At 40.5% G+C, this 22786-nt stretch overlaps 3 protein-coding genes across 4 annotated transcripts in view; 2 read left to right on the forward strand and 1 right to left on the reverse strand.

Annotated features, from left to right (window-relative positions):
* Positions 1–430: 430 nt before the first annotated feature.
* MOCS2 (molybdenum cofactor synthesis 2) lies at positions 431–3642 on the forward strand. Its single transcript, XM_062599062.1, has 3 exons — positions 431–529; positions 813–934; positions 3516–3642. The coding sequence occupies exons 1-3, from the start codon at positions 518–520 to the stop codon at positions 3640–3642; spliced, it is 261 nt and encodes an 86-aa protein (XP_062455046.1). The 5' UTR covers positions 431–517.
* LOC134153164 (molybdopterin synthase catalytic subunit) lies at positions 3577–12958 on the forward strand. Of its 2 annotated transcripts, none has more exons than XM_062599061.1 (5): positions 3577–3666; positions 4751–4886; positions 5662–5815; positions 7086–7209; positions 8395–12958. In XM_062599061.1, exons 2-5 carry the CDS (start codon positions 4766–4768, stop codon positions 8461–8463), a joined length of 468 nt encoding a protein of 155 aa, XP_062455045.1. In that variant the 5' UTR covers positions 3577–3666; positions 4751–4765; the 3' UTR covers positions 8464–12958. The 2 variants fall into 2 exon arrangements, with proteins under 2 accessions (XP_062455045.1, XP_062455044.1); XM_062599060.1 differs by lacking the exon at positions 3577–3666 and adding an exon at positions 3830–3920.
* The window catches only part of ITGA2 (integrin subunit alpha 2), a 52240-nt gene continuing 42402 nt past the window's right edge, over positions 12949–22786 (reverse strand). The window contains exons 27-30 of the mRNA XM_062599059.1: positions 20438–20527; positions 16782–16898; positions 15857–15948; positions 12949–15596 (exon numbers count right to left, since the gene is read on the reverse strand). Of these exons, the coding sequence (XP_062455043.1) occupies positions 15859–15948; positions 16782–16898; positions 20438–20527 (297 nt within the window). The 3' untranslated portion in view covers positions 12949–15596; positions 15857–15858. The remainder of the gene's footprint in view (positions 15597–15856; positions 15949–16781; positions 16899–20437; positions 20528–22786) is intronic.

A 22786-nucleotide genomic window follows, 5' to 3' on the forward strand; every position in this document is an offset into this window, starting at 1 on the left:
ACGTACATAGTATGGATTTATTATGTGTGCAAAGTAATGGATGCCTACTACAGCCAACAGACTGCACCGATCCTATTTGAAAATCTGCCTTTTCAAGGTGGTGTTCCCTAAAACCACAGGCCACGTTTCACAGTGAGCCCGAGGCCACGGGGGGACCCCCCACAGCCCCCTCCTCAGGGCGCCCCAGCCCCGTGTCTGGCTTCGGCTCCCACTCGCGTTGGACGCCGCGGCCGACAGTCCCTGCGCCGCAGCGCAGCGGGGCCGCGCCGCGCCGCCCCCGGCACGGCCCGGCCCGGCCCGGCCCGGCCTAGCGCCCCGCGCCGCCTCCGCCCCGGCCCCGGCCCCGGCCCCGGCCCCGGCCCCGGCCCCGGCCCGGGCGCAGCCTAACGGCCCGCAGTGCCCGCGCCGCCGCGCGGCCTAGGCCGCAGGGGGCGGGCCAGGCCCGGCGCCGCGCGGCCAGGCGCAGGCGCCGCCGCCGCTGCTGCTGGCCCGCTCGCCCGCCCGGGACGGCGGCTCCATGCGCTGCCAGGTAGGTGCCGCTGCCCCGGCCCGGTGGCAGGGCCGCGGGCCCCGGCGCTCGCGGCCTCCGGCGGCCGCGGGGACCCTCAGCGCCGGGCGGGCGGCGGCGGAGGAGCCGCGCAGCGGCTGCGTGCGCGGCCTGCAGCCAGGCACGCGTCCGCGAGTATTTTCAAAAAATCCTTCCTTTCCTGCTTTCCTTCCCGTCTGGCGACCAGAGCAGAAGCCGCGCAGGAAGGCTCGCGCGTGTGCGTGTGCAGGCGCGGAGCCTGAAAGCGCGTGTTTTCCCCGAACAGGTGGCGGTGCTGTATTTTGCCAGGAGCGCTGAGCTGGCAGGGCTCCGCTCTGAGACCATTTCTGTACCGCGGCAGATAACCTCGCTGCAGCTCTGGGAAGAAATTGTTAAGATTCATCCAAGGTATTTGGGGAGATTGCTGCCGGCGTGCTGTGCAGTTTACCAGTTTATGTAAAGTACATAAAAAATACAACGTGTCAATGTTTTGGTATCATAAAAAGAGATTATGTTGTTCTTGTAATATGCATGTTTTTTGACAAATTGCAAATTCTGTAGCTCTACACTAGAGAAGTACAGATCCAGTGAATGTTCCAAAAAGCTGTGTTTAAGTTAGATATGTGACCTATCGTCCAAGAGGGCCCCTCTGGAAGCAGCTTTGCTGGTGACACTAGAGTACCTAACCTGTGCGTGTATCTATTCAGAAAGTGAAATGTTCTCCAAAAGCAATCCTGCACAGTCGGAGCAATGAAGAAGAAATTTTTGAAAAAGAGCAGGTGTTTTTAATCACTTTTTCCTCTCTCTCTGCCTACTTAGCCCTGAGTTTATGGTAGTCTCTGGAAGGCAGGTAAAGAAGGGAACCTGAGCTCTGCCACAGACTTCCAGCAGCTCAGCCCTTACATAAGAAATAGGCACAGCCACTTTCAGCCTCCTCTGCTTTGAAAGAAAGAAGTCTTTGTTGCATTTCATAGGGAGTCAGGTCCTGAAAGAATATTAGGTGTGCTGTAAGATTGCTTGCTGTACCAGAACTTTTGTGGCATGTCAGCTGAGGAGTTTCTATTTCAGGTTAAGGCTGAGGTAATATACCCAGTCCTGTCAATAGTGAATTTGATGTACAGAATCACAGAACAGTTGAGGTTGGAAAGGATCTTGAGATCATCTGGTCCAACCACCCTCCTCAAGCAGAGCACTTAGAGCAGGTTGCCCAGGACCATGTCCAACTTTTGAGTATTTTCAAGGATAGAGACTCCACAACCTCTCTGCACAGCCTGGTTTAAAAAAAAAAAAAAAAAAAAAAAAAAAAAAAAAAAAAAAAAAAGAAAGAAAGAAAGGTCAGAATAGAGGTTAAGGCCCTCAGGTTAAGTGCTGAGTGCACCAAGTTTCTATAACTTTGGATTTAGGAGCCAAAGTCCTCCTTTCAGCACCACCCTTCTTCATTGGATGTACTGTCAATGGTTATGGAAAAAAAACAAAACTGTTTATGTTTAGCAGTGGTAGCAGTTTTTTAGTGAGAAGTCTAAACAAACACTATACCGGGGCCTTTTCTTCACACAGAATCAGTGTGTCTGGGGAGAAGAGGCAGTAAGGAAGGAGTGTATTTTACTTTGCAGCCTACATTACTACTCCAGTTGGTGTCAGAAGCGCCTTTGTTCAGTTGGCTGTAGTTTGCCAAGTTCATCCTTTTATGAATGAGGACTTGGAGCAGTACATTTTGCATGTGCAGTTACTTCACAGAGGCCTTCTTGGAAATGCTTCTGTTCCTAGTTTTTCTGGAAAAACTCAGCATAATAGTAGGGCATTGACCACAGACTTCTATTCACATTGCTAATGGATATTCAGACTGCAGCTTGAGCATACTTGACAATGCTCTTCTGTTCCACCCATTTTCCCAATGAATTAACTTGGAAGTGACACTAATTAGAAGCCATGCTTCTGATGAGCACTTTAGTTCCATAGTTGTGCTAAGTTCTTCACCGACTTGCTCTTACAGTCCCTCCTTTCAGACTGTCCTCTGAATCAGTGCTACTGTGTTTGTCTCGGCCTGTGCCTTGTCTGCCTTGTCTATCTGGCTGGTAGGAAATAAGATGATTTTTGTGCAGGCCCTTTTGGCATGCCTGCTCATTTCTAGGCAATACAGTTCTCTGCAGTCTGTGCTACATTCTGTACTCTTAAATAATATAACTAGATGCCTGCATCTTTTAAAGTGTTGGCATTCATTTCTGTCTTACCAGTGGTGTCCTCATAACCAGTATATCACTGAACTTAGTTGTGAAAGAGACTCCCCATCTCATGGTGTCCAGAACTTTGGCCTGTCACATCAATATCTCAAAGAGGTGAGGACGAAGCAAATACACAGAAAATCTGCTTTACATATCCATATGCCAGAAAACACTGTATCTTTTTTCTCATCCATTTTGCCATTCCTTATCAATAGTAGATTTCAGATCTGTAAGTACAAAACACCAAAAGCCTCATAAACTGTGAGGTTGCACAAGAACAGCAACTCACAGACACTGAATCTCCATGAGATCTTAGGAACAGCTTCCCACATCACTTCTTGCTTTGGAAGAAAATTACCATTTTGTCCCGCCAGACTGAATCAGGGGACACATCTTCTTCTAAACCCAAATCAGATAGTTGGTATCATCTTGAATTACTTACTGATTTGTTAGAAGCTTCTGAAGTGGATCTTGCATACCTCAGTCAGTTTTGATGTTGTTTATAAATGCTTGTGACAAACTTAATTCCTGACTTCTAAAACTTTTGGTTCCTTCTTACCTGCAACAATAAAATCCAAGAGGAAGAGGTGAGGGTTTGTTATGTATGGTGTTTTAGAAGTATACTGGAAGCAGAGTTGTGTAAGTCTTAGTATTATTGACTTCAGCTACCCTAGGCTGTGCACCAGATTTTTGTTTAAAGAAATCTCATGGTTAAATGCAAATACTCTATTTAGAAACCTATTTGTGCTTTTGCCAATCCCCCTCAGGCTTGCTGTCATCCGGGATCAAGTGGTTTTTGCTGTTCAGCAGGAGTACGTGCTTCTTGGAGATCAGCTCCTGGTCCTGCACCCAGGAGACGAGATTGCCATCATCCCACCAATTAGTGGAGGCTGAATCTGTCCAAATCCTCTTTTGCAGGTATCACTTCTTGCTTGGTTTTCTATGGAGGATCATCGTGTGTTGAAATATTTCATAGATTCTATGTAATCTTCCTTTTTTTTGTTTAGGTCCAGAGATGTGACGTGCATTTCCCCCTCTTACCCCTACTCTTTTGAGAGAGTTTAACGTGTGTTTCCCTGCTGGACAGAATCAGTGCTGACCAGAAACTATAAGCTGCTGCACAAATAAATGATTAACACATATGCAGTAAATGGAAGAAAATTGCCAGAGAGGTCAGGCATTGTTTTGATTTTGGTTTTAGGTCTTATTATAATTTAGTAGTAGTTTCTGGCTGTAGACATCCAGCTTGCCTAAGTAAGATAATAATGAAAAATCTGCTGCTAATTGTTTAGAGAAAAGATATTAGAGAAGAATTGTCTGCTGCTTAAAAATTTTTTGTTTGTTGCTCTCAAAGAGACAAATGTTCTTAGAAGATTTTTTTTTCTCTGCATGCTTTGAAGTGCTAGTCCAGTGAATTTATTTCACTTAGTTTCGTTGCTGCTGCCCTGAATGCTTCTTTTGCTCTTCATTCTTAGATGGATTGATAATTAGTCTCTACACAGAGAAACTAGAAGAGGCTCCTGTTTTACTGAAACAGGTTGATAGGATAGGGGTTTGAAAGTCCTGAAAAGTATATTAAAGCTTAGAATTAGAACCCAAGAGTTCTCTTTATTAGAAATCTCTGTTGTAAACTGTATTTGATTTCAGGATAAAATGCAGAAGAGGCTGACAGTCTTACAGATCCGCTAGCAAAATGGTCTACAGTACTTGATTGTACTGTTAAATTGAGGTGTTGGACTTAGTTTAGTTCTATTTGACCAGACTTTCCTGCCAGAAGGGAACCCATACACATTAAAAAATAAAAAGGTATCCCTTGAGATTTGCAGTTAATACTCTCTCAGCATGTCTGTTAGGAAGTGATTTTGACATGGAGACTGGTCTTTTATGGTGAGTGAGTAGATGGTGCATGTTTTCTGAATAAATTGGGGCATCAGTACTGGATAAAAGCAACTGGCATATGCTAGTATTGCCAAAAAGAGCATCAGAATCTGTTTGATTTCAGCTCTTCTAGTGAGCTATGGATGAAAGTGAAGACGTGCCAAAAGATTTTATCAAGCTCAAGTCTGGAAAGCTGTCTGTAGATGAAGTGTCAGAGCTGGTCATTTCGCCATACTGTGGGGCAGTGTCTCTGTTCGTTGGTGAGTTTAATATCTCTAAGCTGGATCTCTGGGTGTGTTAATTGTCTAATAAACTCAGATTAATGCACACCCCAAACTTGTGCTTTTCAAATAAATGCATTTCTGGAGTGAACCCAGGACATGTAGAAAATTCACTCTAAATTATTTAGAACTGTGGCAACTCTTAAAGTTGCATTGGGACAGAGTGGTGAGGAGCTTCCCTGCTGATGTTGCTATCCTGGTTCAGCAGAACAGCAGCTCTGGAACAGAGTACTGCTTGGAGTTACTCCCCCTTCCCTTTCCCACTCTCATTCTAGGTGGGAAGTGGGTAGCTGTGGCTATGCAAACCACATGTGCTCACCTGTATGGAAGCTGCTACTGCTTAGATCTTGGTTGAAAGCAAACCAATGCTCTGGGGAAGGTCAAGGCTAATCACTTTATCCTCTTGCTTAATGTACGTGGTATAGATACTCAAACCCGTTTGTGCTCAAACCTGAGTGCACTGGGCTCCCAAATACACTTAAATGTTGCATGGGCAAATACGATAATAGCACCTTATTGGTTACCTCAAAAGATATCCTAGCTTTAGGCATTGTTGATTGCAGACTTGCACAATCTGTGGACTAAATTCTGGCTGGAATGTTAAAGATTTCTCTTGTGTGAAGAATCTTCTTACACAGCCAAGATGAGGGGAGGGCAGTGTGTTTTCACAGTGCTGACCTTGGCCATGATGGGAGATCCTAGATTTTACTCAGTATATATTGGTGCTTTTAGTTGATAACTTATTTGTGTTTAGGTACTACAAGAAATAATTTTGAAGGGAAAAAGGTGATTCATTTAGAGTATGAAGCATATACTTCAATGGCAGAGACTGAAATAAAGAAAATCTGCACAGATGTTAGAAAGAAATGGCCATCAGTCAAACACATTGCAGTACACCATAGACTTGGGTATGTATGGTCAGACCCCATCCTTCTAAAAGTTGAATGTTAATCCTTGGCTGGTGCTTGGCTGTGCTTACGTACCTGCAGGATGTGCAGGAGTCTATATAATCTGTAATGCAGCAAAGCTTGCTGCAGGATCAACCTCTCACTGCACAACTAAGTTTCAGAAATCTAGTTTTTGGCTTTTCAAAAAGTGTATACTGGTAATGTTTGCTGGAATCTGGGTTAAGCCTACTTGAACTTTGATACTGATGTGCTGGTTTGAAAGTGAGGAGAAGGGCTGGTGATTTCCTTGCAGGGAAGGGCAAGGTTGTTTTTTTTAAGGCACTTCTTTTTTTGTGTCTTCTCTTTTCTCTTGAAGTGCTTTAGAATGTCAGTTTATTTTTGTCAAATTTAAGTCAAATTATGCCACAGGAAGCCTAAAAGCTTCCTATGAATAAGGGGGTGGGAATGGGAATTGCTAACCATGCTGGTAGGAAAACTTCCAGTCTCTGAATCTTGGAGGTCCATCTTTTGTTGGGTTTAAAACATGGAATGCTAGTCTCTGACATATTCCTGAGATTTTTCTGTTCATCAGATTTCTCAGTGAAATTAGCAGGGCTTGGGGTGTGTGTTGCAAGTGCCAACTTGTTTTACTCTCACCAGGAGTAACTTAGGAGGTGATCACAAAGGCTGGGAAGCAGCTTTTGGGAATACTGCCATTGTGAAGAGTAAGACAAACCCTGTGCTACCTCTTAACTCATTTTGGTACATATAGCGTGCCAAATGAAAAACTTTATAATTTTGAAATTGGAATTTGTCAAAAATTATTTTTTTGTGCAAAATCCTTATAATCTGAGGTGCTTTATTTCTTTTTTTCACATATTTGTTTCCAAACTGAGATGATTTCTCAGCCTTTCAGGTAAGTACTGGCCATTCCTGTCTTGTTACTATTAATCAACCAGCTTCCAGTGAGTATCCTATGCATTTTTATAAGTTAGCAGTTTCCCCCTCTAATTCCATAAACTTTATAAAGAAAGAAAGAAAAGAAAAAAGACTATGGCTGGTGGGTTTATTTATTCTAAAGCATGGAATTCTCCCATCTGGTATTAATTTTGGTTGTGGTTTTCTTTCCTTTTGAAAGTGTATAATCTTTTGGACATGGCCTAACACTTGCTCAGTATGAATGAGTCAGGAGAGTGAGTGGCCAGAATATTGACGTGACACGGCCACAACTTTTAGCTAATGCTTACCATCAAGAGCAACTAAAAGTGCTGTTGTTTCTTTTTCTCCGTAGCTTGGTTCCAATAACTGAAGCAAGTGTAATTATTGCGGTCTCCTCTCCACACAGAGCAGAATCCCTTGAAGCTGTGAGGTACTGCATCAACACCTTAAAAGCATCCGTCCCAATATGGAAAAAGGTACATTTGGGCCAAGTTCGTTCTAGGATTGTTCCAGACTCTTAAACAGCTGGGCTGGAGGCTGCTATTGTTCTTAGGGAAGGGGCTGAAGCACGATGGGCAGCAGTTGCTGCTGGGGAGACACCTTTTTCTAGCACTAGTGGTTGTTCCGCTTACTGCTACCAGGCCCATTGGTGGCAGGAGGACACCCAGAAGGCCCTCCCTTGCCTATATATCCCAGCTCCTCTTACCCTTAAGAAGAGTTACCCTGCGTAGGCATCTGAAAAAGCCTTGAGTCAGCTTTGCTTTGAATGATGTTGCAGTTTACAAGTGAAAGTGGCAGCTCCGGTCTTTCTGTTTTCCCCTCATCCCTGTAACCTTAAGTAGGCACAGAGCATTAAGCAACAGTGCACATAAGCACAGCAACAGCACATAATGAAGGAATGTGCAGAGGTCCCAGAGCTAGTACGGGCACCCAGCAATGTGTGGAGAGACCAGCCTGAGTCTGGAAAGAGCCTTATTGCATAACCACAGTGTTGTGTGCAAGTAACGAGCATTACCTCTGCCTTCTCTCCACGGGAAATCCTGGCATATGGTAACAGGGTTGTTCTCTGAAGTACTGCTTGGTGCAAAATGTTTTCTTTTCCGATACCTATTTCAGGAGAACGGGGTTCTGTGGTCTCAGAAATAATAATCCAGGGTTCAAAGCCCTGCTGAATTTGGGACTGTTAACTGCTGGGTAGTAACTAATCTACTAGTCCCAAATGTGTCATACTTACTGTATTTTGAGCGTTGATGTCATTTTTTTCAGCATCAACATTTTATGTACACTTATTTCTACAAAAGATGTTAGAGTAGCACTGCATCACACAAAATGTTTGTTTCAGACATGAATGCTATATGCTTCTTGGCTTTTGCATCCTTTCTTCTAGATCTTTCCTGAAGTGGCTTTTACATAGGTGGGCCATCCTGAAGTTATTGGCGTTCAGGCTGCATTCAGCCCAAGGTTCAGTGGCTGCCCACATGGAAGGCCATATGTTCTAAGGATGCTGCCTTCTCTGCTTTCTTTTTGCCAGCTTATTGCTGTGTATTCCTGATGTGATCAGTAAATAATAGCCGGGTGGCTGTTGAGTTGTTTGGCCTGGCTTGCGGCTATGTATGAAGCAGACTCCCACAGTATTTCCCATTCTTTGTTTATGTTTGCAGGAGATTTATGAGGACGAATATTCTTGGAAAGAAAACAAGGAATGCTTTTGGGTAAATTCAAAAAAATAACTGTACTCTTTTAAAAATAAAATCTTACTGTTCCTAAGACTTCCTAAAATGCTGGTTTAACTTTGAATCTATATATGTTACAGAGAATCTGTATGTTTTTAGACAAGTTGTAATAGATATTTCAGTCTGAATAATTTAATTAGGACTGAATTAAATGAATGACTGATAGGGTTCTTAAGTGGTCTTGATTTTCCTTTAAAATCATCTCTTTATACTTTTTCATCTAGAGTCATTTTTTAAAACAATCGTCTCTAAAATTCCTGATTGCAAGAGTTTGATTCCTCTGTGTTATATATACTGCTTTAATGCCTTTATGTTGATAATCTGTGTTCATTGTCTGTATGGGATGGGAGGTCATAACAGGACAATTATGCTTTTTTTTTTAACCTTAAAAATATTCCTGAGTTTAATTTTGTATGAATGCAGAATCATTTTGCAAGCTTAACGCTATTTTGACATTGTTGTAACATGAAAGCTACTTGAAGTAGATTAAACATTTTGATACCGACAGAGGAGAAAATATAAACTATACCCCAGAGTTATTAATTTTTCAGTAGTGATTACTTTCTGGTAGCTGTGTCTCACAGAAATATTTTTACTGTGCAGCTGATATTACAAGTCCATTACATTAAAAAAATATGGACAAACCTTGTCTCAAAGTTAGATCTAATACTCCACCAGCAACAAACTTGTGTTAGCATTAGCACGCAAACCCTTAACTACATCATAGTGATGTCTAGATAGGATTAATTTTCAAGGAGCTTTTGTAACTATGTAATTCTATGGTGTGGCAGAAGAAAGCCAGCTTCTTTTACAAAGAGGCAACTCTAAGAATAAATGGCTTTAGTAGTTTGACTTTAGATGGGTTAGCATTTAAAGTCATCAGAATGTATTGGTTCTTCAAAGGACAATGAAATCTAGTATACTTCTTACAGTTTATATTCACATTTTAAACTTCTAGTACAGTTTTGTTACTATTATGAAACCTACCTAAAGAGGAAGTAAGCATGGACTTCCATTGAAAATCAGCTGCTTACCAAAGAAAGATCATTTCTTCATAGTATTATTCTGTGCCATGATAGTGTTTGGATGCTCAAAGCCCCATTGTGTACAGCATTTTTATTAATGTTGAGAGGCAGTTTTTACCTAATAATTATTACCAATGTAGACAAGATAGATATAAAGGATGGCAAATGAAAGAGGTAAGGAGAAATAAAATGATTTGCTCAAGCTCATATATTATTACATCATACAACACTTGGGCTTTAGCTGTATAATCTATTTAATTGTGTCTGTAGTGAAAATCTACAAACAGCTGTTTGCTGCACAAAATAAAACTTGAAAAATAGGCAATGATATCTACTCTCCCCAGTGTTATCTGTGAGTTCTAATATGTAGTGATGTCTGTTTTATCTGGATTAATTAAATCCTAGTGAAATACAAAACTTTAGGCAGGAGTATGGTTAAACTGTGCTTCTTACCTTGTGTACTGTCCCTCAATGGAAGTGAGAGATAGCTCCTCTGCAGGACAGCTGTTCCTTGCGTGCACACACATACGTAGCCTCCAAACCATGTGGGCCTTATTATCTAGGCAGAGCTGAGCAAGTTCAAGGTTGAATTTTCATTTGCTTTGGATGTTGGAGAGAAGCCCTCCGCTATTTGTATGTCATTTTTTCTGGGAATTGTACAGAATCCTGATTACAGATCACTTCCTCAACCTACTAATTCTTTTTGTTAAAGTAACTAATACAGACTGTTTCCTGTTTTTGGCATTCATTTTTCTACATTAACTTGTTTACTGTTACCATGCAGCTAATGAGTGTGCTAATTCCAAACAAATATATGTCTAATTTGCCTTGTCGTGGATGCTTTGTAAATGAAGTAAAACCTATGCAGTGCTTGTAAGCTAGTGCTGTGCTTTAATACAGAAAAACAGTGGTATTTAGAACAGCTAAATCATGCGTGGGACTTCAGATTCAGAGGCAATTCCTGTCTTTCACTAATGCTTGTCTAGTGCTGCAGTCTTGTAGAAGATTTATCCAGGGTGACCTTAAATGCACCTTCCCCATCAGCAATGCAGCTGGGAAGGAGGGTGCAGAAAAAAAAGAGAAGGAATAATAGTGTACTTCCCCACTGTGACCAGGAACAATGAATGGAAGAGATGTTGTACTGAGTCACAACTGAGTGTTACAATATGTGTACACTGCCATGGTCAAAACAATGAAATGTCATTTTGTGTCCCTAGCTGTGCATGAGGCAAGTACTGCTTTGTTCTGGAACAATGATGTATCAGGATTGTGTAACTTTGGGTTCTTCAGCTGGCATCTGAAAGAGAAATGGAAGAGCCCCCTCGGAGGGATGATGAGCATAATTAGAGGTAAAATGTGTATCTCAGAAATTTAAGTACAGACTCTGAGCTAGTTGTTGAGCCTTCTGTAGGGCTCTGTGCTCTGCTGGGCAAATGTTATCTTAAGAAAAGGCAAATTATTCTGTCCTAAGATAGCTGCCTAAGGCTATGCCTGGAGTGACCCAAAAGTGCTTCCAAATTTCCAGGCTGGGGGATGAACCCCAGCTGCTTCTCACTGTGTGTCAGGGAAGGATGTGGTTGAACATGTCCTGGTTTTCACACACACACACAAAACTAGGCTGCTGGTCAAAAAGTATCTTGTGTTCTGACAAGGTCTGTAAGCTGCCTGATGGGCAGCTGAGGAGCAATATAAAGTGCAGCCCTAGATTTCTGGGATATGTCTAGCAGTTTCTTTCTTTTGGCTATAGAGGAGCATAATCCCACCCATATAAGGCTCTTCCAGCTGTGTGACAGCAAGCTGCAGAGCCAGCAGCTCCAAGTGGAAGTAGGAGTCACTGGGAACAGCCACTGAAGACAGAGCGTAGATGTGTGATTTGTGTAGAGATAGGCAAGCCAAAGTGTATGGCAGGGATGGAAGTGGATGTCTGCAATGCTAGAATTTGTCCTTTTGAGCAAATGACTTGATGTTGACAGGCAGTATTTGGATACAGACTGTCGCTTTGGCTGGCAGAATGTCCACATATTAACATTGCCTAAGTCTGAATTTCCTGCTTCATAATATTTCGTTTTGTTCTTAAAAGGGGTTCAGACTGACACATAGTATGAAAGCATTAAGTGATGGAAGAGTATGGATTAACTGATGGAAGCCCCGAAATACATTTCGGGGGGGGAGGGGGGGGGGGCTGTGTTATAAGGAGCCTACCCAGGAGATGGCAGTAGAGAGACAACTGTGCCGGGCAGGGAGCTCCTGCTGCACAGGTCTCCTGAGTGGTCCAGCCTGTTTGCCTGGATTTGGGGTATGCTGGGAGATGCAGGCACTCACTTCTACTGTAACTCACGGAACTGTCACTGTTGCTCTCAGTAATGAAGCCGTTAAATTACTCAATTCTAAATTAGTCTACTCCTGGATTTTCTTTCAGCTCATTTTTCCTATAGCTGTTCAGGGAATTTGTAGCTTCACAGAAACATTTGTTTAATGTACTCGTCTGTCCTGTCAAAAACATAAGGAAGAAGAACTAGTAAAACTAACTATAAACAAAGTGTAATGAAAACAGATGCTAAACCTTCAAAAAAAAAAATAAAAAAAGAAAACTCAATTTTAAGCTGTTCCAGTAAGTAAGTGTTGTCCTGTGGAGTTACTTGAAGAATGTGAGCAAGCTTTTGTTACTCTGTCATATCCAAAGCTGGGGTGTAATGCAGACAAGTCCTTATATAAGGCAACTGGTTCTCAATTCTGCAAAAGGCTTAATCTTGCTGAAAGATAGAATTTTGTGCCTTAAGAGCAGGGTCATCTGTATTATGGAAACATTAAAGTTTCAAGTTGGAAAGTTTATCTACCACTAATAAAGTATGGAGGAGTTAAGAGGGAAAAAAGTAATCTCCACAAAAGTGTCTAGTTTTCAGGTGGTACTGTCATGACTGTCTGTTGTCTTCCCAGTCATAGCCAAATTCCTCCCTCCCCTCCTTTCCCACCCATCTCCCTTGGCACTGCTGCATTCTGCTTTTTCATCATGTGGTAGGAAATAGCCAGAGTTGTTGCCAGGAGATGCTACTATTGAGCAATTCTGTATATAACAAACTATTTGAGCAGAGGGCATGGGGCTGGCAGAATAGATGCAAGGGAAGTGAGATAACCACATGCGATTATATAAAGGCCTGGGCCTAGTGTGGTTTTATCATCGATGTGTTTGAACTCAGAGCTATCCACATACAGGTATTCTGCACTAATGTGAACTGACTTACTTATATTACAATATAACTTATTATTGGTGTTACACTCATGACGCTAACCTACAAAAATTTAAATGCAGCTTCTTTCTAAACCTAGCAGAGTCGTCATCTTAAAGTATTCAGTGTGTGCTAGTGGAACAAAAGCATATTTGGCGCCATTTTATGTTGTGCTTTTTCAGTACCATTTCTTTCCATCGAAGAGCTGTTCAAAAATAAATGACTCTATGTTCAGCAGTATTCTCGTTTTTATTATAGTAACGCTGTTAGGCCCTCAGGCAGGCACTAAACAGAGAGTCCCTGCTCCCGTGGAGCTTACACACTAGCTTTCAGAACTCTGTTTGATTATAAACTCTTTTGTACACCCCAAATCTACATAGTCTCATATGAAACTAACTCTGAGTTAGGACTTGATTCTAGTACTTCAAGAAGTCTGCAGCTAGATTCAAGACTAGAATCAGATCTATTTATAACTTGAGCTTGAAGGTAGTCCTGACTTCTCTTGCTGCAAGCACAGACAAAAGCACATGCTGAAGCCTGACATTTCAGAATATTATTTCATTTGTAACATGCTGTTTTAAAAAAAGTAAAACTAAAAAAAACAAACCTTGAACATAATACAAAATATACATCATATTTCCAGCATTATTTGCAGCTGTGCCAACTTGAAAGTGCAATAAACTCACCCATTACAAAAACTGAATTTGCCATTTAAGTATTAATCATAAAGAACAAATAAAACTACTAACCTTAAGTGGTTAGGTGATGGATACAAAACCTTACCCAGTGCTGTGCCTTCCCTTTATTTTGAGAACAGTATTGTTTCCAGGCAAGAGGGAAAGTTTTATTGTCTGGGACAAAATAAAACCCAGCGAAGACAAGTGAATTTAATCACTGCTGTCTACTTGATAAATTATTAAATTCTCCCCCAAAGTTGGGTGTAGGATACAGATTTATACCTGCCACTTGAGGCAGACGAGGAAAATCTGGCTGAATATCTACATTTCCTTGCAAGCAGCACCAGAAATGAAAGATGCTACCATTTGCTCCACTGTGAAATTCCCTCTCTGGCCTGGAGTGTATGACCTTAGTTATAGAGGAACTTCCCACACATATGGGTGTAGGGTTTTGCTTTTTTCCTCCTCAAGTTTATGCAAGAATTGAGGCAAGCAATTTTTTTTTATCTTTACTTTTAGAGCACTTGCTCTAAAACCCACTTATCTGGGTTGATAACTACAAATCAAGAGCTTATTATTGAAATTTACACAATTGCTACATTTCTTTATTTTTTAAAATAATTGTTTTGGCCACAGACTCAGCTGATGCGAACCATCTTGTTTGTTAGACAAACAAGATCAGAATCCAGGTCATTTTTCAGAATGTTTAAAAACCCTCAAAAACTAAAACATAACATTTCATAGATACAAATCCAAAACACACGTAAGATTACACTGAACACAGTCCAGGTGCCACTGTAAATGAAGCCATCGTTTACCAAAAAGGTGGTTGGCTCCTGACTGATTACTGATTAAGAAGATGATTGAATAAAACTTCTAAGCATGCTCAAGTCTCATTTCTGAAAAGCCCTTCAAAAATAATTTTAAAGGTGCCTAAGCATGATGAAGAACTACCTTTGGGAAGGCAAGGCTTGAGGTTCTAACTCAGGCATATTCAAATAAGTGAATCTCCTTGGAGTCAGAATCAATTTTCAGTGTGATCAGCCTACATAAAGACAACACACACATCTTCTCTCACAACAGGTTATTACTGCCAGCCATGAGAGTGAAAGGCAGACAAAAGACCAATTCTGTTAAGACTGTTACCTGTCTTAAGAGCAAGGGCCTTCCTGAGCCTGAGCTTACATTACAACAAAGGCAGTATAATAGCATGTGATGAATCTGAGGCGTTAGTAACCAACACAAAGTCACCCAAGTGTTGTGCAGTTAACAGAGCTCCATCCAGAGCAGTACAGTACTTTACTGTATAAAATGTATGCATCTTAAAGACATGGAGACATGGGACCCAATATAACAGGTAAGAAGGTCATACTGAGCTTTGTTCTGGAGAGCACTGAAATGCTGAAATGCAGTACACAATTTATAGAGCATAGATCTTCACTCTCCTCTGGCCTAACAGCAGCTTACTTTTTCGGTCATCATCCCCTGTAGTTCACTTCATGCACTTATACTTGCAAAAATCTTCCAGTACAAAACTAAAGGCAAAATCTTGTCTCTCTTCCCTATTTATGCCAAAAGCCAATCTGATGTCAGAGGGACTGCTAGTTTAAAGCTCCATGTAACAGTACTGATAGTGCTTCTCTAGATGATGTTTGAAAAACAGTCATAACAGTGCAGAGAATATGTTGTAAGTGGTTGTGAAATTCATATTTTCTTCTCAGAAAGACAGTATGCAGAAGGCAGTTACATTTATCATTTGACAATATTTTCCAAAAACAATATACTTCAGTAATTTAATTATGACCTTAGTGCAAGGAATATGGTGGTCTTCTGGAGCGAAATGCTCATCTGGTTGTCCTATTACACATGGATAGACATCTTCATACACAGTTCCCATTTTATAGTTTATAGATTAGTTAAGACAAAGGTTTGCTAGTGCAAATCATTTCTCTAAAACAATAAGGATGGAGCTAGTCAATGATATATTGAATTTTCTTCTCCCAGGCTGGAAACTCTATTCACCACACATTCATCATCAAGTTAATAGAAAATGTCCTTTACACATATGGTACTTGTCAACTGAATTATGAACTGATGCTTCCCACAATAATCTGAAATAAATTGCTCTGTTTCGCTCTGCAGTGGATCAGGAGAAGGGTTGCTGGCACAATATGTTACTGTAAACTCCGGACCTGCCAGTTCTAAGGGTTAAGTTTGTTTGAAAGGCAAAAATATACAAGAAAAGGCACTATAAATCATTTTCGAAAAAAAAAAACTGTCCTGCAGTTACTCTTACAATAGAGTAGAATTTGTAAAATATTTTCATCTATAAAAAAGACAGTTTCATTAAAAAAATGTTTAAATGTTATTAAACTTTAAGGCACTCCTGCTGAAGAATTAATTGGATCATGACTACTGTTGGTAGCTCAGATGTCCTCTCTTTATTGCCATCACTCTGTACCTTCAGTCCTTGTCCTTTGTGAGTTCTGTAATTTCATCAATATCTTCTATATCCTGTGTCATTTTTTCGTACTGTCTCTTGAAGAAGCCAAGCTGTAAGTTTTAAAATAACATACCATGTCATATTAAAACTAGCTATCCGTTAGTATACTATTTTAATAGGATATTTACAAGAGCCATCTATTCAGTCATTTACAGTTACAATTCCTTAGTTGAGCTAACAGGATAGTGATAGAAAATGCAAATGTGCATGTGTGTACTCACAGTGTTTAATTTGTTGAACTTTCTTAATTCAATAAAGTGAAATGAGCTGGCATGTAAACTGCCTGGCACAACCAAATACCACAACAGAAGTTCTCTCTCTGTCAAAATGCAGCAGCCTGAAGACCTCTCCAGGCTGTCTTGGTGTGCCAGGGGGGTGTTTAAACACCAAAGCCCTGGCACACAGACACATTTTTCCCTCCCATTAAACCAGATATTCTTTTAAGCCACTTACTGCCTTAGCCTTTCTCTGTTCTCTTTTTTGTCTGTTCAGTGCTTATCTTCCCTCTCCTTGGTCTCCCCCAGTGATTTCTATTGCCCAGCCTGGGAGAGTGCAGAGTCCAGCTGGTGAGTTGTGGAGGTATGCAGGCAACGTCAGAAGACAGAAATGCCACTGTCTGTGTTTTTAGCCATTGGCAAGTCATTTAACACCTTCATGTGCCAATATCTATGGCCACTCATTTCAGTAAATTCTCTCTCAGAATTTTTAAAAGTACATCTATATGCTGCCTCCAGGGTGTAGTACCAATACAGTATTATTTTTACCACTAAACTGCATGTGCAGTTTTGTTCAGCATTAGAGAAAGATTCCAAAGAAAACAGCTCAAGTGCATTTATGAGGAAACATTATTTTCTGCTTTTTCTTTGCAAGAATATAAACTTACTTTCCATAAAACAGCAACCAATGCTAACAGCAAAAAGAGTCCAGCCAATATGCTGCCAATCACAACACCAACTGGTATTTCAGCTTTCTCATCAGGCTTCATTATTGTAACCGGGATCTGAAAGCAGAAAGATTTGTGTGTTATGGGTTAATGTTAATAGTGTTTAAAGTAAGTTTTGTAAACCAAATCCTTTACTGATCAAGAATAGCTGGGCCGTACACATTCCAGATAAAAAGGTTGCAGCTCTTACACTAGCGTCCACTGGTGTTCACAGGTACCCGTTTGCACCTCTGTAGCACACAGAATGCCTTGTAAGGATTAGAGTCCCTCGTCACTAATGGCCATACGCAGGTAGAGAAGCAGTAGCTTCCCATTAGTTTTCTGTCTCTTCAGTAAAAGGAATTCTTTCGGCGTTATCCCCATACTGCACAGACACGCTGTCACCAGATAAACTGGATGTGCTTAAACACAGACTACAGGCTGTGAACAAGATCATGCAGATCCACTATCTGCTCAAAACAGGCTTCCGCTATGTCAGCTGGGGAAAAACTACTTCAACTCACTGCTGTTAGTGTCTATTATCGGTGGTGGCCAGCTGTGATAAGGCAAACTAATCACAGAGTCCACGCACTATTGTATGCTCATGGTGGGTACTGACACTTCTGCCCTTCTGCCAGGCAGGTCCTCTGTCTCTTGCCTGCTCCTCTGACCTTCTTGGAAAGGCACTAGCAATTTGTTAGGTCCTCATTGCCCTTCATGTTTATGTGCGTTCTCCTGAGATAACTGCATGAAGTTGCAGCTTGATGTATGGGTGAAACAGAAATATTTCTAACACACTTATGCTTCCTGCTGGTCTGAAGAACTACATTCAATACCAGAGAGCTCCCATTAACAGAATATAGTGCCTGGAAATTAGTTTTCAGGTGTTACTCTATCTAGTTGCACTGGGTATGACCAACTAATATTGTTACATGTAGCATAGCTGCTCAAGGAGATATTGGCCTAAAACTTAGGAGCTGACAAATCTTTGGATTTAATTGTGGAACAACATTCATTTAGCATGAAGATATTTTTCCTTTCTGAAACATGATAAAAGAAGTCATGTCGGTTTACTTTCAGAGGGTTGCTTGCTCAGTGCATTTGTCTGGTGTAATTTAATCTCAAGTTTTCTGGGAAATTTGCACTGAACTGACATTTCAGTGATTTAAGTCGTTTCTGCTGGAAGGCTCTAATGTTGTGCTAGGTGTGGCCATATGTATTCATTTCACAGAGGCAAGCTTTGTGTATTTTTTAATAAAATGGCCATAATGATGATTATAGCAGGTTAACATATTGTCCTCCAGCTGGCAATGCTTTCTAACTTGGAAAAAAATCTGAAAGCTCTTACGCAAAAATATCTAAGCAGCTTCTCCACATAGCATCACAAGATAGTATCAATTCATTTGGCTACACTGCAATACAGCTCATCCAAATTAGAAGAGCCAACATCATATGAGTGTGCAGCTTGTCTAGTAATATTTTTTCTATCAGATTAACAGTGAAGTGGCATTATTTGAGAGGTAATTCTATGCCTAACATAGTTATGACCAAATGTCTTCCTTAAAGTCAAACTCTGGTCAGTAAGACCCCATGGCTGTAATTCATCTCATCTAATACTATATCTATATAATCTATACATGCTGTATCTATGTATGCAATCTATATATATGCTATAAATATAGACACTGGCTTCCAGCAGAGAGGAAGAGACACTTTTAGAGCATAATTCCCCTTGCCTATTTTTAGCATCATCTTTAAGATGAGATGAATTGCTTCCTATTGCTGATTCTACTGATTAGGGTTTATAGGAGGGCTAACTCAGATGTGAATGACTAATGTAGGTATCAGGCTGGATGAATGCTACCACTCCAGCTGATTGTCTGGAACACTGCAAGTAGGCAGACCCAGAACTGCTACTGCACTGTCCTTTGCCCAAGAAAGTTATAAGAGGCAAAGAGTGGATATGATTTCTGCCCTGGCCAGAAGAAAATGCAGTGCTGGGTACTGACTCCATTGCCAAAGTGCAAAAGGAAACTATCTGCCCTGAGTGCAGTGATGCACTGCCCTTCACCAGGGGGTAAATTTGCCGTGACACTCCAAATATTTACGGGGCTTTTACAGGGTTATCACGGAAGAATCAGTCTGTAGACTTTATCAAAATACATTTTGTTGTTTATGAGCTCTGCAGACATCTTTGGGGTCTCCTCAACTGCTGCCTCAGAACTGTAAAAGTCCCAGCTGCAGATGTTTCAATGGCTGATTAAAGAATTGCTTTTTACTTGTTAACTGTCAATTTAATCAGTCATTTGAAAGGTTTAATTCTAGTTCTCCTGAAATCACCAACAGAACTGCTAATACTGTAAAAATTGGCACTACCATGGTACAGCTGTGGAATAATGTCCAGTAGTAGATGGTTCATAAGCTACCTAAAAGGCCTGTAGAATTACTTAGAATATTTGAATGGTGTATAAAGTAGTTTCATCTCCTAGTAGAATAAAGTCATGTCATAAAGCTCAGGGCTCTCACCACACTTCCAAATACGGTCATGTTATTCTTCTGCAAAATCATTGGATTTTTTTTCAGAATTTCAAATATATTCCCTTTACTTCTTCAGGAATTGGAGATTTCTCTGAATACAAATGGGCTATTTAGAGATTCTTTACAAAAATGGAATGACCCATGAGAAAATAATGGTAAAAAAAGTATTGAATTATGGCCTTATTTCTACTTTGAGATAGGTCAATCAGTAATTTCTCTTTTACACATTTAATTGAATTTTCCATTGCCTATGCCACAGCCATGCTATACTTACAGATACTTGACTCCCTTACTAAGTTGCAGTTTGGTCTTCAAAGGCCTTAATTATATTCCTATAATCTAAATGCTGTTATGCAAATTGAATTTGAGAATGTTCAAGGCCTTGTTCAAGAGAACAAGGATTTTTTTTGATTACAGTAGCATCATAGTAGAAAAGTATTTTTTGAGTGCTATTTATGTTTGTATTTTAGTTGATGGAATCCTTCGGAGAAGGACTCCAAACTAACAAAGTGGTGCTTTAGTAACTTTTCCTGAGATTACCTGCCCTATATTGTCCATATTACTGCCATTCCATATTCAAAAATACTCCACAATGTTTTACAATGAGATTAAGTACATTTGCCAGACAGCTGTGCCAAGTATCTGTTTACAACTATCAAACCAAATACACTTCCACAAATAAGATGATTAATCAGATTTGCTGAAGTATTTACTGGAGCTCATTTACCTAGGGCACTTAATTCTTTTGCAGAAAGAAGTCTAATTTTTGATCTTTTTTTAAGAAGAGAAAGTTAAGTGAATTTCAGAAGATTTTAATTGAGTTTTGTTCAGTTTTACAATCTATTTGAGATCTGCAGATTTAATTTCAGCCAACTGTTGTTGTATATACAGGACTTAGATAAAAATATTTTATTATCTTAAAGGAGGTTGTATATAACTGTGACACGTTAGTTCAACACATTCAAACGTTATCAGTGTGTAATTTGCTATATATTTCTCAGTGACACTGAATATTAAACATTATCATTTTAATACACTAAAAGATAGAGAAGTTAAATATCTGCTTATCCATCACTTACAGTTAGGGCATTCTCTCCAATTATAAATAGCTTAGGGTTATGCGTATCAATTTCTGCCTCTGCTGAAAGTTGTAATGTCTGGAAAGTTGACTGAAAAAGAAGTTAAAAAAAAAAAAAAACAAAAAAAGCAAAAACTGTGAAGCTCTATTAAAAGGCAAATCAAACAGAACATAGGTATCCTAAAAAAATTATCCTGTATTGAAATGAAGCTTTTAGAACTCGAGAGAAAAAAAAAAAGCACAGCATTGAGAAGATTAAAATGATCTTTCTTTTTAATTGTCCTGAGCTACTGTTTCTATGAAAGCAACAATGTATCAGTAATTCAGATTTAATTTCACTGTTTTTACTCATTAGCAATGAAATTTAGGAACTAGCTCCTCTTTATCATATAGTTCAAGCAAAACAGAAGAATTTGATTATATATACATTTTTAAAGTTATTTCAAAGCTTTCAATGCTGTTAACTGTGAAGGGAAAAAAAAGAAAAAAAAGAAAAAAAAACAGTGAGAAAGAGAGAAACAGCCCAGTGGCAAAAGACAGATGGAGACATAGCCCTGGCCTTGGAAGGAAACGGAGTCTGAAAGTTCTTTCCCTTCTTCCCCCCTCACCTCTCTCCAACGATTCTCTGGTTTTCCCCATTTAGTTTTTCCTATCACTATCTGTTCCTCTCCACTGTTCAAGTTCTGACATCGCTCCCTCAAATTAAGGAAGAAGAGAAAAAAAAAAAAAATCTAAGCCAATTCCCATTTAGAAAGGGACCCTGTGCCAGCTACCACTTCCTTCTGCGCCTCTCTCCAAGGCAGCGGAGCACAGCTGTGCTCGTGCTGCCAGCTTAGCCCCGCTGTTCGCCGTGCGACACTCCCACGCGCCGCAGCCACAGATGCCCGTTTCCTAGAATACCACAGGAAACATCTTGAAGTCCGCGGGGGAACGCGAGCAGCGCTGCCAGCGTCACAAACAGTACCGGAGAAGCCGTCCCAGAGGCAGTGAACGCTCTGTCCCTTTGCGTCCTCAATCATCTCTCTGCAGTTGGTTCTAATAAACCTACAAACCCTGGCAGGGCCAGACATGGCTCACTTGACAGAGGGAACATGAGCTACTTTTGAGTCTGCAGCAGCCGACGTGCTGGACCGACCGCCCTTGCAGTGCACAGTTGTACGCCTACACGGTGGCCATCTGTTCAAATATTCTGTCCTGGGCTGCTAGGTATTTAGAGACTCGCCTGATCAGTATTCAAAGTACTCTTAATACCTAAACCCATCTTTCTTTGCTTTGTTCTGCAAGTACCAGCAAGTCTGCTGACCTCTTCTTAGACAAGGACTGACTGCCATTAAATAAAAAAGCTAATGACAGGCACTGTTGGGTGCCTGCAAGGTTGTCTAAACATTGACCATTAAATAGAAACCAACAAAATGGGAGGTAAGAAGAAACTTGTGACATGTAATCTTCCCATTTGCCAGTGGTAAACAAATTATTTCCAGGCAATTTTTGCAAAAGTGGCAACCTTTTATTCAGATCTCTGCCTTCTGTGTACCTGTCAGCACTTGCCCCATGTTCTTGATCCAACTGATTTGAAAAATACTTTAAAGACAGACAGATGCTTTCCTTCCGACACTAGCATAAGTATATTGCATTTTCAAACTGACCTTTTCCTTTTTAAAAGCAGGACACTGAACCTGACAACCCTGCTGTTAAATGTCAATACCTAGTTGTAAGATTTGGCAGACAGACTACTGAGACTGCGTCATGTTCCCGATGCTCTAGACAAACCCAGGACTCTAAGACAGTTTGGTCGGTTGCCTAGCTGGGAGGCAAACATGGTCTCATTTCAAAAGTCTGGTAATTCATGATAAATTACATCCTGGAGGACACAAGGTGATTTAAAATGGGACAGTCAAGATATTATTGAAGGATACTTCTAAGCATCCTACAGGATGTTCTTTAAGCAAGGACACCAACCCTAATAAAAACAGCAAAACCAGTACGAAAAATTTCTACACCTTGTCTAACAAATATAGCTGGCACCACTAACAAGCTTTTGATATTTTGATATGACTTAAAATGATCCCTATGTAGGCTATGACGTTCAAAAGCTAAAAGCAACATTATTTTCCAGACTATGACAAAACTGTACTGCTTTCCCACATGCAGTTTTGTGGAAACTGTTGTTTCTGGCCCCTCGGATGAATTAAACAGTCACAGCACAGTTTTTTTTGTTGCTGTTTTGTTTTTTTCCCCCAGCTATGAAGATCTGCATTATCTCAGCATTTTCTTAGGTTATGCAGACACACTACTTATTTTACTTTTAGATCAAAGTTTTCAATCTGAAAAAACAGACACATTAATGTAA

Source organism: Rhea pennata, chromosome Z, assembly GCF_028389875.1.
Source record: "Rhea pennata isolate bPtePen1 chromosome Z, bPtePen1.pri, whole genome shotgun sequence".
Classification (NCBI taxonomy): Eukaryota; Metazoa; Chordata; class Aves; order Rheiformes; family Rheidae; genus Rhea; species Rhea pennata.

Bases quoted from the DNA above. Each gene is read 5' to 3' on its own strand.
- MOCS2 (XM_062599062.1), top strand. The intron at 935-3,515 runs GTATTTGGGGAG...AATCCCCCTCAG, and splicing joins ATTGTTAAGATTCATCCAAG to GCTTGCTGTCATCCGGGATC.
- LOC134153164 (XM_062599061.1), top strand. From the start codon at position 4,766: ATGGATGAAAGTGAAGACGTGCCAAAAGATTTTATCAAGCTCAAGTCT. The intron at 4,887-5,661 runs GTGAGTTTAATA...ATTTGTGTTTAG, and splicing joins GGCAGTGTCTCTGTTCGTTG to GTACTACAAGAAATAATTTT. The intron at 5,816-7,085 runs GTATGTATGGTC...TTTTCTCCGTAG, and splicing joins GCAGTACACCATAGACTTGG to CTTGGTTCCAATAACTGAAG.